Source organism: Onychomys torridus, chromosome 15 (genome assembly GCF_903995425.1).
Source record: "Onychomys torridus chromosome 15, mOncTor1.1, whole genome shotgun sequence".
NCBI classification, from domain to species: Eukaryota; Metazoa; Chordata; class Mammalia; order Rodentia; family Cricetidae; genus Onychomys; species Onychomys torridus.
The window spans coordinates 16,357,419-16,372,265 of NC_050457.1; the positions used below are offsets into that span (position 1 = coordinate 16,357,419).

Sequence of the window (14,847 nt, forward strand, 5' to 3'; positions counted from 1 at the left end):
CACACAAGCTGTGCCTAGGCACACGTCATTCCAGGTCCCTGGGGACATGCCAGGAGTCGGGCTGTTGGTTTTTCTCATCACAGCCAAAGCCCTGCCTTGGGGTTTCTCAGGGCCACAGAGACCCAAGCCTCTTTCTCCTTTCTCCAGTCTTAATGACTGATGTTATTTCTCAGACTACACATTGCACCTCACACAATAACACAGGTAGATGTTGGCTACGGAAAGGCGAAGACAGAGATAGAGGCCACAGAGTTCAGGGGCTGTACTTCAGGACTGGAGAGCTGATGTACCCAGGAGGCTCTGTGGGGGACCAGATAACAAAGTTTAATAAATGCTGAGCTGTCAAATGTAGGTCTGGGAGGTGGGCAGTTTGGAATTCCCAATTTGAAGTGGGCTGTATATCACCAACAAGAGAAATTGCACCTGACTTGGAGCCGAAGTCCTAGGCTGAGGCCCTGCATTGTGGCCTTTCACTAGAGCAAGGCTCATGAGTGGTCCAGTGTGCTTGTCAAATGTCAGTCTTGGGGAGCTCCCTTTATAGGCTTGAGCGACGAGATTGTACATGGTGTGTCTCTGGTCTTTCAGTTATGATTGCTATATTAACAGGTGTAATTATTGGCATTAATAAAAGATCAAGGGGGCTGGAGAGATGGCTCAGTGGTTAAGAGCACCGACTACTCTTCTAGAGGACCTGGGTTCAATTCCCAGCACCCACATGGCAGCTCAAAACTGTCTGTAACTCCAGTTCCAGGGGACCCAACACCATGGCAAAACACCAATGCACATAAAAATAAAATAAAATAAATAAAAAAGATCAATTTGGAGACTCTTGGTGAGCTAGCAGGTAATGATTCGTCCCTTATAGGTATAGAATCATTCATTTACTTAAGATCAAAATGGAGTATTCAGTCCAAAAGTGTGGCCAAATCCCTCATAGCACCAATTACTTTCATTTGGAAGCCACATACTAGGGTGGTCAGGAGAGAAGGAGGTGTCCTATCCTGTGGAATTCAAGGGCCTCCTGTCCAGGCATGGTTAGACACATGACTTTGCCTGGCTCAGGTGAGCTCTGTTCTGGAAACTGTCCCCTTTATGAACCCCTATCAGGATGGTATTGTGCTTTCTAGATTTGCTACCCAGTGAAGGCTTTTCCTTGGCTATTGTCTTCTTGGAGGAAAGAATTCCATCAAGAGACATTATAAACAGAATTTTATTTAGCAAGGCAAAGGACAGTGTATACTCCAGAGACTGGAGGAGAGGACTCAAAGGAGTCTTTAGCAGCCTGCTATCTTCTGCATTGTGGGTTTTAAAGAGATTTCTAGAAATATTTATGAGATGGGTGGCTGCTGTGGATATCGCTCTGTGTAAATAAAATTCTGATTGGCCAGTGGCCAGGCAGGAAGTATAGGCGGGACAAGAGAGAAGAGAATTCTGGGAATAGGAAGGCTGAGGAGAGAGATGCTGTCAGCCGCCACCATGACAATGAAGATGTAAGGTAATGGTAAGCCACGAGCCACGTGGCAAAGTATAGACTAACAGAAATGGGTTAATTTAAGACAGAAAAAGTAGATAACAAGAAGCCTGCCATGGCCATACAGTTTGTAAACAATGTAAGCTTCTGTGTGTTTACTTATTTGGTTCTGAGCGTCTATGGGACTGGCGGGTGAGAGAGATTTGTCCTGACTGTGGGCCAGGCAGGAAAACTCTAACTACAGGTGGCAAGGTGACCCCTTTCCTTTTCCAAACATGTTGGACCAGATCTGTCTTCTGAGTGCATGGTCCTCTTAAAAATATCCTGAGGCGGGCATTAAAACCATAATACAAATCTGCTATGATGCGCTTGTGGTCTTTTGAGAACGCAGGCCCTTTCTTAGCTGCATGTGTTGCAATTAGGGAAAAGCCCTGGCGGTTAGTTTCTGATACCATAGGAAGAACCCGACTGCAGCTTCGAGGATGTTTAACCACCAAAGGGGCATCGTGACCATCAGGAGATGGTCCACTTGGCTCCCCACATCTACCTCCTACCTGACTGCAGAGGGATGCTGAGACTCTGCTCTGGTCCTCCATCCCTTGCTCTCTGGCTTCCTGTGAACCCTGCTCAGACTCAATGTCTCTCCCAGTTTTGCTGTTGTTTATTGGTTATTAATGGATGCTTATGTTTTATCTTCTACGGTTTCTGTTGAATGTATTATTTTTGGCTACCATAATTCTCAATTAAAACCTTTATCTGGCTGTTCCTCATTTATCCTCTCGATGCTGTCTGCTGTTTTGCTGATATGATATTTTACATATTACATTTCACCATCTCTGCGTCTCTGTGCCTGTCTGTCTCTTTCTCTCCTCTGAGCTGCTTCTAGTCTGATGGTTTGACCTATGGTCTTTTGAAGAGAAGGACTACAAAGGGAATAGGCGTCCCCAGCATTCCCACTCCATCGCCTCACAATTGGGTGCCACTGTGATGTTATCTTTGTCCTACCTGCCCACCTCCCAAGTTTATTTTAAACGCTTGGTTGTTTGAGATGCTTTGTTATGTTAAGCTGATTGACAAATGTATTGAATTATACTTGCTCTATTATTTTGCTGGACTTTTAATTCCTCCCTCCTCTGGCTCCTTCTTCTTTTTCTTCCCACTCTAAGTTTGCTCTAAGTGTTTTTCTTTTTCTTCCTTCCTTCCTTCCTTCCTTCCTTCCTTCCTTCCTACCTTCCTTTCTCTCTTTCCTTCCTTCCTTCCTTCTTCTTTTCTTCCTTCCTTCCTTCCTTCCTTCCTTCCTTCCTTCCTTCCTTCCTTCCTTTCTTTCCTTTTTTTTTCCTCCCGAGACAGGGTTTCCCTGTATATTTTTGGTGCCTGCTCTGGATCTCACTCTGTAGACCAGGCTGGCCTCGAACTCACAGAGATCCACCTCCCTCTGCCTCCCAATTGCTGGGATCAAAGGCGTGCGCCACCACCGCCTGGCTCTTTAAGTGCTTTTCTGTGTATACCTTTTATTTTCATGTAAGCAGTTTCTCAGAATAAACACTAACAGGTGAATTATCTGGTCCCACGTCTGTCCTGGTGCCAGCGATTCCTTCCCTAAAGGTGGAGGTCCGGTGTCAGCAGCAGACACAAACAAGGATGGTCACCCAGCACGTGGCTTTGAAGCTTTTGCTGTTTTAATACCTGTCAGTGATTGCTGAGAGGCTGGACATTCTTTCATATGGAATGTGAGAAACAGAGACTGGAGGAACACCAGGAAATCTCCCAGACATAGAAAAGAGCCTTAAAGCCTTTTATGCAAAGGCAAAAGCATCCTATGTTAGCTGGGGCCCACGGCTGAGATGGCTGACTTCCTCAAGTTAAATGCAAAGCGCTGTGTCCTTAAGCACAGCAGTCAGGAGAGGGGCCTTGGCTTGCATTACAGTCTTACAAAAATTGGACGTAAAAAGGCTAAGTGATGTGATGGACCGTCCTGCCTCCAACTGGGGAAGCAGGGCAGTACAGTAAGACTCCGGTGGGAGACTGTCTTGCTTTAAAATCTTACTTCCCACAATGTCTTCACTTGTGGTGTGAGTTGGGGCAAGTCATTAATCCTCTGTGCTGCCTGGCAAATGGGAATGAACATGATGATGACTGTTTCATAGGGCTTTTGCCCTAACTAAATGACTTGACACAGATCAAGCACTTTCATCGTGCCTGGCACAAAGTGAGCGCTTAGTGAAAGATGCCTACTGCTAGGAATGACTAAGGCAAGCTGCTTCAGGTAGGGAAGAGTTCCCTGTCACTTTAGGTGTCCACAAAGCAGATGACATCTGTTGGGAAGGCTCTCAGGGTTGGTGGGGGGGGATCCTGGAGCTGAGAAGGGATTGGATTTGGCAAGCTGAGTGTCTGTGAATTGCATCTGCCCTCTGGGCAGGTGGCACATGGTGAGCCTAGCAGACCTCAGTCAGCCAGCAGGCGTGACAGCTGTGCTTGCTGAAATGGAAATGCACTTCTGTTCCTGGCAGCTTTCCCCAGTGTGCAGAAATAGGGCGAAACACCCAAGTGTGGCTTCATCAGGGAGGCTAGGAGTGGGCGAATCATCCTTGCCACCCACCAACCCATGCGGGGTATGCAGAGCAGACACTAGCTGCCTGCTGTTTCTTGCTGTATGGAAAGTACAGGAGGAGGAGGAAGAGGGAAAAGAAAAGGCATTGGCCACAGGCAGGTGCTGTGTGTGTGTGTGTGTGTGTGTGTGTGTGTGTGTGTGTGTGTGTGAGAGAGAGAGAGAGAGAGACAGAGACAGAGACAGAGACAGAGACAGAGATAGAGAGACAGAGAGAGAGGCATTCATTCAAATTTGAGATCCCACAAATATGGATTAAGCAAAATCTGAGTAGTGAGTAGTTTCCAGGAATGATTATCACCAGCATATCTTTTTTTTTTTTTTTTTTCCAGAGCTGAGGACTGAGCCCAGGGCCTTGTGCTTGCTAGGCAAGCGCTCTACCACTGAGCTAAATCCCCAACCGTCACCAGCATATCTTTAAGACCAACTTTGGTGTCCCCTAAGCTGAAGGTGGTGCGCAGGTGCATTCTGCTCACAGCCACGACAGCTGAGACACTGCGTTTGCTTGGCTAGGATGAGCCTTCTTCACCCGTGGCATACACATCTGGCCTGGTGCACATGGCTCCTTACCTGCCCGGTCCCCCCGGGTGTGTGAGTTTGTGTGTCCCTCTCTGTATGACTCCTTTCCTGACTCCCAGGGGCAGAAGCAAGCAGGACCAGAGCTGCACTGAGGGCCTTCTGGAACCAAGCTGCAGCATGTGGCTGGGTCTCATTCTATGGGATCTCAGCCCAGCACAACTCAGGAAGCAGCAAGGCTGATCAGCTCTGACCCACTTGCAGCCTGCTGCCTACCAGATGTCTGCTGTCTACACCAGCTGGATCCGAAGCAGAAGCTGGTGGGGTGCAGGAGAGCTGAGGATGCCCTGGGGAAGTATGCATCCCTTCATGTGGCTGCAGGGAATCTAGAGGTGTGTGTGTCCCAGGCAGCCCTGGCCGAGCATGCTTACTGTTGCTGTCTTCCTGGGCTGGGTTGGGAACCAGCCGGCAGTTGTCTGGGCCAGGGGGCACCAGGTCTGGGATGCCATCATTATCATCATCATCGTCACACTCATCGCCAATCCCATCCTTGTCAGTGTCCAGCTGGGCACTGTTAATGACGGTGGGGCAGTTGTCTGTGCTGTCCTGGTGGCCATCCCCGTCACTGCAGAGGAAAGATTACCGATTGGCGGAGCCTGAAGCCTCTGCTCCCGGGCCGCAGTCTGGGTGTGCTGTCAGCAGCAGGCTGGGTTTTATCAGACCCTATCAGACCCTCCTTTGATAAGGCAGCTTCAGAAACAGCTCCCCCGCTGAGAAGCAGACCCTGAAATAAAGATTTGAATGCAGCTCCTTCAGGCTCAGGTGGTAGAGTGATAGTCTGGTATGCACCCAGGCCCGAGTCTGATCGTCAGTGCTGCATAAACCAGATAAAGTGCTGTGTGTATTTCATCTCCAGCTCCTGGTGAGTTCAAGGCCAGCTTGGGACACTTGGGACACATGGACTCCTATCTCCAAATAGGATGCAATTAACTCCATTATTCAGGATATGGAGGAACTTTACATGGGGGATGAAGGGGAAGGTGATTCTCTTGAGGGCAGCTGGAGATTAACCATACTGAGGGCACGTAGAACATTTTCCACAAAGCCCTACCTCCATAGACCAGCTTTCTTTAGTCCTGAAGGGGACCAGTCCTGTACTCCAGTATGTACCTGTGCTGGCTAGTTTACATGAACTTGACACAAGCTGGAGTCACCAGAGTTTAGGGGGCCTCAACTGGGAAAATGCCTCCATAAGATGGGGCTGTAGGCAAGCCTGTAGGGCATTTTCTTAATTAGTGATAGATGGGGGAGGGTCCAGCCCATCGTGGATGGGGTCACCCCTAGGCTTGGGCTTTGTAAGAGAGCAGGCTAAGCAAGCCATGAAGAGCAAGCTAGTAAGCAGCACCCCTCCACGGCCTCTGCATCAGCTCCTGCCTGCAGGTTCCTGCCCTGTTTGTGTTCCTGTCCTGACCTCCTTCAGTGATGAACAGCAATGTGGAAGTGTAAGCCGAATAAACCCTTTCCTCCCCAACCTGCTTTGTGGATATGGCATTTCATCACAGCAATAGAAACCTTAACTGGGATGCTGCCTGAGTAGACAGTGGCTTCTGCAGGTGCTGGTGGCAGGGCATCAGTAAGTGATGAATGGCAGGATAGTGACCCATCATCAAACATTTGGGCCTTTAGGAGGGTTGGGGTGTGCACTGGCAGCGTGGGTCCCAGGGGGGCCTTCTGCAGCCTGAAGGTTCCCAGGTGTCAGCTGTGGGGTTTTGTTTGTTTTGTTTTGTTGGTGTTTTGGTTTCGGTTTGGTTTGGTTATGATAAACAGATGAAGGAAACCATTGGAAAGAGGCTTTCTTATGACTTGGGGGTTTCAGAGGCTGCAGGGCCATGGACAGCAGGCCCTGCCGTTCCTGCGTGCTCATGCGACAGGGGCTGGGTGTTGGGGGCTGCTCACCTCACTGTGCTTGGGAAGCAGAGGAGAACCCACACTAGTGAACTTCCAACCCCGTTTCTTTCTCTTGGTCCCCAGCCTGTGAGCAGTTGACACTCAGCATTCGGGAGATTCTTGGCCCTTTGTCCTCTCTAGAAACACCCTCACAGATACTCACTGAGTTTATGTTTCGCTCATCTAGGAGATTCTCAGTCAAGTCGACAATGCAGATGAGCCATTACACCAGCCAGGCCCAGTTAGCTACTAAATGTTTGTAGGAAAACTCAGCTTCTCGGGCCTGCCGCGATAACCCTTTCCACACCTAGTAGATGTCTTTTGTAACTAGAGAATAATTTTAGATTTTGAAAGTATGTGTGTTTGAATCAGCCTCAACCATTCAAGGTAGGTTCTTTAAAAAGGCCTTAGCTCTCTCTGACCCTCTCCAGGAAGTGGGAAAGAACTTCCTGGGCAGAAACCAGGAACATGGATGGATGTTTTTGTTTGCTTCCTAGAACCTGCCCACCTCTTTTCTTTTTCAAGGCAGAGACTCATGTTCCCCAAGCTGGCCTCGAATGGCTCTGTAGCCTCCACTCCCCAAGTTCTGGGAATATATGAATCTATTACCTGTCCTGTTTGTATGTGGTGCTGGGGATTGACGCCAGGGCTTCGTGCATATGAGGCAAAAACCCTACCAGCCAAGCTGTAGCTCCAGGCCCAGCTTTCTTCAACAGCCTCCTTATCAAGTCTCCTCAGTTACCTAGTTTGTGGGACCCCTTTATGTGCTAAGGGGCCTTGGAGATAAGTGAAGGTGGATACCTGGACTAGCTGTGGGATTAGGAAAAAGAGACACAGTGAGGGCTTGAGGCATCCCCAAGCCTCCGCACACCTTGACATCACAAGCAGAAGGTCTCAGCCTCAGTCACTAGAAGGTAGGAACAAGGTGGGTGACAAGGGTGTAATGGAGACTGGAACACATGGAGGACACAGGCCCTTTCCACAGGAGTGCACAGTGTGGCTACAGCATCTCATTTTATATTTTTTTATTCAATTTGTTTTGTGGTAGTGGCTAGGAATTCTGCAGCATCACACGGGCCAGGCGAGAGCTGCATCCCTCTGGAAGTCCCCAGCCAACTCTGAGTTTTCTTAAGCGACATTGTGCGATCTCCCAAGTTTGACATCTTGCTCAGGCAACAGTGGCCCCTCCCCCACCCTGGGGCCTAGGTTCCCCCCCCCCCTTTCCATTAGTGTCAAATAATCTGTTCTGGATAGGATGCTGTCCTTTCATTTCTTTTTCACTCAGGCTGCTGTCGTCTCTAAGGACTGCTAGATGACACCTCTCTCCAAGGGAGTGTGAATGTACATGTGAAGGCAAGAGTCGTGGAGGCACATGGGAGTCCTCGCTCGGGCATAGGTGAGCAGTGACCTCAGGCGCGGCGCTGGACCTGAGAGGTGCACAGTCTTCATCTATAAGATAGTGACAAACACAGGGCCCGCCTCAAAGGGCAGCTTGGAGACTGCGTGATGCCATTTTAGCACCTGTAAGAAGCCCACCCTAAGCAACCTGGCTCTAGGGTCAAGCCCTCTGGTGTTTTCTGTTACGTTGATGTTCATGATTCCCATCTAGTAATGCCATGAGGACTCAGACCTGAATGCCCTGAGGAGGAGAAGACGGCCATTCTTTTCCCCAAAGTGGTTGTATCCCAGGAAGCTCACTCTCTGTCCACCTGACTTTTCTTCTTTCCCGGATGAAGGGCTACAGTGGTGGGGTGTGTGGGGTGTGTCTGTGTGTGTGTGGGGGGTTGGCAGCATGGGGATGGGTGGGTAGTACAACTGCTCCGTCTCTGGGAGGATCATCCGAGTCTTCTGGAACCTTCCGTGGCCACTAGGGCTCAGCGTGGCTTCTCTTCTCCCTCTGCTCCACTCAAGGCCTGGCCTGGCTTAGAAACTGCTCTTATACTCTCTAGGAGAGGACACAGGGAAGAAGCTCTTCTTTTCATAGGAGGGCAGAAGGGCCCCAGAGGAGTGAGTTCAATGTGGACATCGTAATACTGAAGCTGAGAAAGCCGAATTTCCACACTTCTCCTAGCACAAGGGTGAGCCGGCTGGATCGGCACCAAGCACAGAGCCCTGCCACCTCTCTGGAGAAACCAGCAGTTCCTAGCCCCCTCCCGGTGTGGCTCAAGTTCATGGGAATTAAAAATACGGCAGAATGAGTCATTTGTTTTTAGGCATATATCTAGAGGCTGGCGGGATAGGCTATTTTAGAAATTTCTATAGATGGTAATCAGAGTACATGATGACCCACCACTGGGAACATTCTTGATGCACACATCAATTAGTTGTCAGGGTGCCCGTCCGTCTACTTTCTGCTCTGAGAAATAGACAGCCAGTGTCAGACTGTGTCACTGACAGCCTCGCCTGTGCTGTGGTACCAATGACAGCCACCGTCTTCCAAAAGTTGCCCAAGGCATGGCCCTGTGCTGGAACTTCTCCTGTATTATTTTGAGTTTTCACTTAATGGAGAAGGAGGTGGCAATTGTCTCTACTGTTCTGATGAAGCGACGGCTTCTAAGAGATTGAGGGAACAAATAGTTGAGTTCACTTAGCTGGGGGGCGCATGGCGGGAAGGACAGAGCATGAAGAAGATGGGACCTTGCAGGAGCTGTCCTGAGCAAGGTGGAGGATTGGGAATTGGGGGTATGGGTCTGACTCTGTAAGGCAACTAACTGAGTCTGTGGTCCAGTTCCTAGAAGAAGAACCATGTAGTGTCCTGCATTGACTTTGGGGAATCTTACCCACTCAGACCTGTCCTGACCACCTTTCCAAGAATCACCCGTGGAGGGAAGGGGATGAAATGTAGCTAGATGGTAGAGTGCTTGGCTAGCAGGGACAAACCCCTGGTTAAAAAAACTGAATGCAAATTCTCCAAGGTCCCAAGGAAAGGAAGGGCCAGTGCCTGGGAGAGCAGCCGTCTAGGGCTGAGTGGCACTTGGCGGTGCTTTTCCTGTGCACCCCCCCCCCCAGCACCTACTCCATCCCCATCCTTTTCTGGTTTCTCTGTGGTGGTGCTGAGGATTCCACTCCTGGCTTTACACATGCTAGGCAGATGTTTTATCATTAAGCTCTGTCCCCAGCTCTCCCTGGTCTTCATGTCAGACTCCATGTTGGGCTAGGAAGAATGGCAGAATGTTCTCCACAGACGAATTCCTCTCAATTTACACAGAAAAGGCGCCAAGGACAATAAAACAACAGTGACCTCTCAGCCAGCTCCTCTGTTCGGAGCGATGATGAACCTTTCCTGATGTGATAATAAAAGGGCTAACGTCTACTGAGTACTAGCTATATTACAGAAACCATAAAACGCACCTTCCCTGGAGTAAGTCAATTCCATAACAGCCCACGGGCTACATATCTATAGTCACTCCCATTTTCAGGAGGCACAGAGAGGTGAGGCCATGAATGGCATCTGGTTGCCTTACTCCAAAGCCCTCCTGCAAGGCTCCATGTTACATCTCTTTCACAGAAGAGCTCAAGTGCTGGGTGGAGCTGCAACCACCCTGCACAGTACTCTGTGGGAGATAACAATGGCCTGGACCAAAGGTGGAGCCACTGTCTCCCGGCAACCTGGCAATCTGATTCATCCAGGGATGCTGGAGCGCAATGCCAGTGAAAAGCTCTGACAATTCCCACTCTCCCCAGAACTCCCACCTGTTTCTCTGCAGCTGGGAGGCATGCCATACCTGTCCTGGTTGGTGTCACAGGAGTCCCCAACCAGATCATTATCCACATCCGACTGCAAAGAGAGCAGAACGTGTTATTTACCCCTGGGGCCCCACAATGTATGGACTATTCCCGAGAAAGCAAGCCTGGCCCATCATCACTGGGTTTCAGGAATTGTTTCTTGGGATCTAGAGTGACATAAAGCTGCAAAAGGACACCACCATACTGGTGTAGGCACAATGCTCAATTTTCCAAAAAAGCCTTTTAAAATATCAAGCTTCATGGAGGGGCTGCCCACACACCAGATGAGCTGCTTGGGAAGGGCTCTGGCGGCACAGTGGCTAGCAGAGACTGGGTGCGCTGGCTCAGTTGGAAGGGGGCCAGCCACAGGCATGGGTCAAAGCACACCGACTTTGGGTTGCCTCTGTAAGTTGGAGTTGAGACAGGATGAGGAGTGAGGCACAATGGGTAGCAAGGACTCTCTTCTTTTCCAGGCTTCAGAAACAGACTGCTCACCATACCCAAGGATCCAAGCAGCAGGTGGATGGGCAGAGAAACAATGTGTCACTTACTGGACTTAATCTGCAATATCCATGCATAGACTTAGTAACTAAAGGGGCGTGTGATTAGGCTCATGTCCATCTTTCTGTTTTCTTTGACAGTAGAAATGGGTTTGGGCCTCATTAAGCTTATGTTGCTAATGCCATCAGTGTTGTGTGGCTGTGAGGTGATTCCCAAGGGTCTCATGAGTCCCCACCCCAACTCAGGTGGCGCCATCTTGTTCTGATTCCATTTTGTGTTTGCTCAGCCCTCTACCCAGAACCTTCTCTCAACAGGCACATCTGCCTCGACCACACATTTGGGATTTCCACATCCTTGACCAGGGTCCAGATGTATTAACCAAATTAGAGTAAAATAACTAGAAAAAATATGAGTGAAAAAATAATTGGCATGTTTTATCTAAAATAATTACTATGCTCTGCCATGAATGGATGTTTCAAGGTTACTCTGACCCTCATCTAACTTTGACATAATTACAGTCTTTGTGGTTTTTGCTTTTCAAAACTTTGTATCCCCAAGCTTAGGCACCGAAAGTCTTTTCAGAGGCACACGCCTGCTCTTGGTCAGGCCATCAGTAAAGAAGGACTTAAAACCTTTCATTGGCTTAACCAGTATGGCTGTCAATAAGTATCTCGTGTGGATCATTTTGGTCCCATCATTCTTAGGCCTAATCTATGTCATTTCTCCACGTGAGCCATGATACCACAGCAAAGAACGGCCAACAGCTTGGCTGGGTTTTTCCAGATGTTGATTGTTAGGGAATCTTTACACACAGGGAGTTCCATCCACCATGTGAACCTGTTTTACCTGGTTAGGGTTACTGACATCAGGACAGCTATCACAAGCATCTCCGACACCATCGCCATCCCGATCCCGCTGGTCACGGTTGGGGACTCTGGGGCAGTTGTCCAAAATGTTTTTTATTCCTGCAAGAAAAGAATGCTACCATGGGTCGGGAGACTGCCATAGGAAAGAACATAGAGACTTCTAGCTGCTGAGAGGCCAGGTTGTGGCCACTTATTCCTGCTGGGCCGTTGTCACACTACCGTCCTTAGTAGTATCTGGAGGTGACTTCGAGGAAAGGCTTCTGTGACACTCAGATCTGAGCAGCTCTCTAAAGCAGCTATCCAGTGAACTTGAGTTTGTCTAAGATGTGAAGGGTTGTGGCAGCATCCAGAGAAGGAGGCCATGATGACTGGGTGGGCTGACCCAGCAAAGGAGGACCTTGTAGGTGTCTAAATTTGAATGGAGACAAAAGACCTTTGGGCAGTGGTATACAGGAGTTAGGCTGGGCCTATTGAGTCCGTGCCTCCCAATTTTGTGTTCGACGACATTTGAAACCAACAGTGAAGAGAGTCAGATTGTAGAAATGAACACATGCTACAGGTCAGGGTTCTTTCTTGACTGGTTTATCAGCATACCACTGCAGTGAAATTGTCACTTAAGCTCAGGTGGGCCTATGCTTTAGGAGGAGTGAAGGTGTGTGTTTGAGGGGGTAGCATTTTTAAAAGGAGGTTCTTCCAATGGTGCAGTATGTTTTCAGAGACTCAGATCCTAGGCTGCCTTTTAATGATAGTTGTCGTATGCTATGGACATCATATTGAATAAAATGTCCTTCCTCAAGCTCCATGAGGCTTCAGAGCTGCCATGGCATGGGACCTCACATGGCATGGGACCTCACTACCTGTGGTAGAGTCCCAGAGCTTGGCAGTACAGCCACCATTCCAGTCCTGCCCAGAGCAGGCAGGGGCTGGCCAATCTTCCTGGTCTGCATTCAGGAGGGCCTGTCCCCAGGGTATAGTGTCTGATCCTTGTAGCCTGCTTTCTTGGATCTCCAGCCCCCAAATCATGACATAGAGACTTATTATTAGCTATGAAAGCTTGGCCTTAGTTTAGGCTTGTCCCACTAGCTCTTAGGACTTACATTAACCTGTTTTTCTTCATCTACATTTTGCCTCGGGGCTTTTTACCTTTCATTCTGTATGTCCTACTGTCCTGCTTCCTCCATGTCTGTCTGTCTGTCTGCCGCCTGGCTGGTTGGCTGGCCCTGGATGTCTCCCTTTCTTTCTTCCTCTTTCTCTCTTCTCTCAGGAGCCTAGATTCCTCCTCCTACTTATTCTCTCTGCCAGCCAGCCCCCCCATCCCTTTCTGCCTAGCTATTGGCCATGGCTTTTATTAGACAATCAGGTGCCTCAGGCAGGCAAGTTGAAACAAATGTAACACATCTTTACATAGTTAAACAGATGCAGCACAAACAAATATAACACATCTTTACATAGTTAAACAGATGCAGCACAAACAAATATAACACATCTTTACATAGTTAAAGTTATATTCCACAACAGACCTTACTCAGTTCTCCATTCCCAGGTCTCTCCTAAATTGAGGGGTGAGGGTGGGGTGAGGGTGGGGTGAGGGAGGAGCCAGGAAGGCAGAGGCCCTGTAGACACAGCCCTGACAAGACACCATTAGAAGGTACTTTCTCAGAGTTCCTGCCAATAGTATAACGTAGCAGAAACATCTAGGGTAACTGGGCCCCCAGACATAGGTCAGAGAGTCCGCTAGAAGGGGAGTTCCTGAGTCAGCATGTCTGTCCCCACTCCTGGTGAGGTCAAAAGGACAAAGGAAATGAAAGGCTGAGCAAAACAAACCTACCATCTCCATCCATGTCATCATCACAGGCATCTCCTTTTCCATCCCCATCAGTGTCCCTCTGGTCATTATTCAGGACAGTCCGGCAGTTGTCACAGGCATCCCCGAAGATATCTTTATCACTGTTCCTCTGGTCTACATTGTGAGTCAGGACACAGTTGTCCTAAGTGGCGAGAAGGTGGGACACTTACTCAGACTTACTTATCCCTGCCTCACTGCAGTGGCTGCCCAGGTCTGTCTGTTTTATATTTTAAACACCCGTGACTCTTACAGGATGAGCTGCAATGCTGTGGGAGCCTGGGCATGGAGACTAAGGTTTGAGACGGTTAATCTCAGGGAGTGGCTTCACAGGCTCTCTTCCACAGTCCCTCCGTAGTGTGCTGCAGTGTGCACACTGTCCCCACAAAGCTGGTACCTGCTCATTCAGGATCCCATCTCCATCAGCATCTTCATCACAGGCATCTCCGATGCCGTCTCCATCTGCATCTTCTTGGCCAGAGTTTGGCACATATTTGCAGTTATCCTGATGGGGGAAACAGCTCAGAGTCACATCCTATCCATCTGCCTCATGTCAAAAAGTATTTCTGATCTCAAGACTGAGTGTGGCTGCCTGACCTAGCTAGTGGCTGTTTTCTCTGCTTCGTTTGAGAAGCAGCTACTTTGAAATTTTTAGGTGGATCCAGTAGAGAGCCTTCCCAAAGCCATATAAGATCTGGCTTTGCAAGTCCACAGGGCATTTTTTTTCCTGCTTGTTCTCCTTACCTTCTTGCAGTTCCTAGCAGAGCACGGCAGTTCTTCATCGGGGTAACTGTCAATGTCTACATCCTTTCCACAGACATAGCCGTCACCAGCCCAACCAACACCACACTGCAAAGGGAGAGTCCATTAGAGGTTTAGGAAAACAGCCCCCAAGGAGGCAGGTGACCAACTTGGTCTCTGCTCCTGTGTGAGGGTCCCCAGGGGGCAGATCCAGGAGCCTCATATCCTGGGTGGGTGAGATTTAACAGTTCAGTGTGCTAAGCATAGTGGACCATGCCTGTAATCTAAGGACTAGAAGAGGGAGGCAGGAGGATTAGACTCTGTTCAAGGACATCCTCGATAAACAGTGAGTTAAAAGCCAGCCTGGGCTATCTGAGGTTCTGTCCCCCACAAACCAAGATGCCTCATTCTTAGTAAGGTGCTTGTTGGACAAGCATGAGGACCTGATTTTGGGTACCCAGCAACCATGGAAAAGGCTACGCACAGCAGCTCATGTCCATGATTCCCTAGGGCCTGCTGGCCGATAGTCTTGTGTAATCAGTGAGCTCCAGATTCTGTTGATATGAGCCTCGAAAAGATATGGTAAGGAGGAATAAAGAAAAACTCCTGGCCCCATTTGTGTGCATGC

General features: G+C 49.1%; 1 protein-coding gene across 1 annotated transcript in view; it reads right to left on the reverse strand.

The window, feature by feature from the left end:
- Positions 1-14,847, reverse strand: part of Thbs4 (thrombospondin 4) — a 52,609-nt gene that overhangs the window by 6,189 nt on the left and 31,573 nt on the right. The window contains exons 11-16 of the mRNA XM_036207481.1: positions 14,223-14,327; positions 13,876-13,983; positions 13,464-13,623; positions 11,616-11,734; positions 10,268-10,320; positions 5,027-5,220 (exon numbers count right to left, since the gene is read on the reverse strand). Of these exons, the coding sequence (XP_036063374.1) occupies positions 5,027-5,220; positions 10,268-10,320; positions 11,616-11,734; positions 13,464-13,623; positions 13,876-13,983; positions 14,223-14,327 (739 nt within the window). The remainder of the gene's footprint in view (positions 1-5,026; positions 5,221-10,267; positions 10,321-11,615; positions 11,735-13,463; positions 13,624-13,875; positions 13,984-14,222; positions 14,328-14,847) is intronic.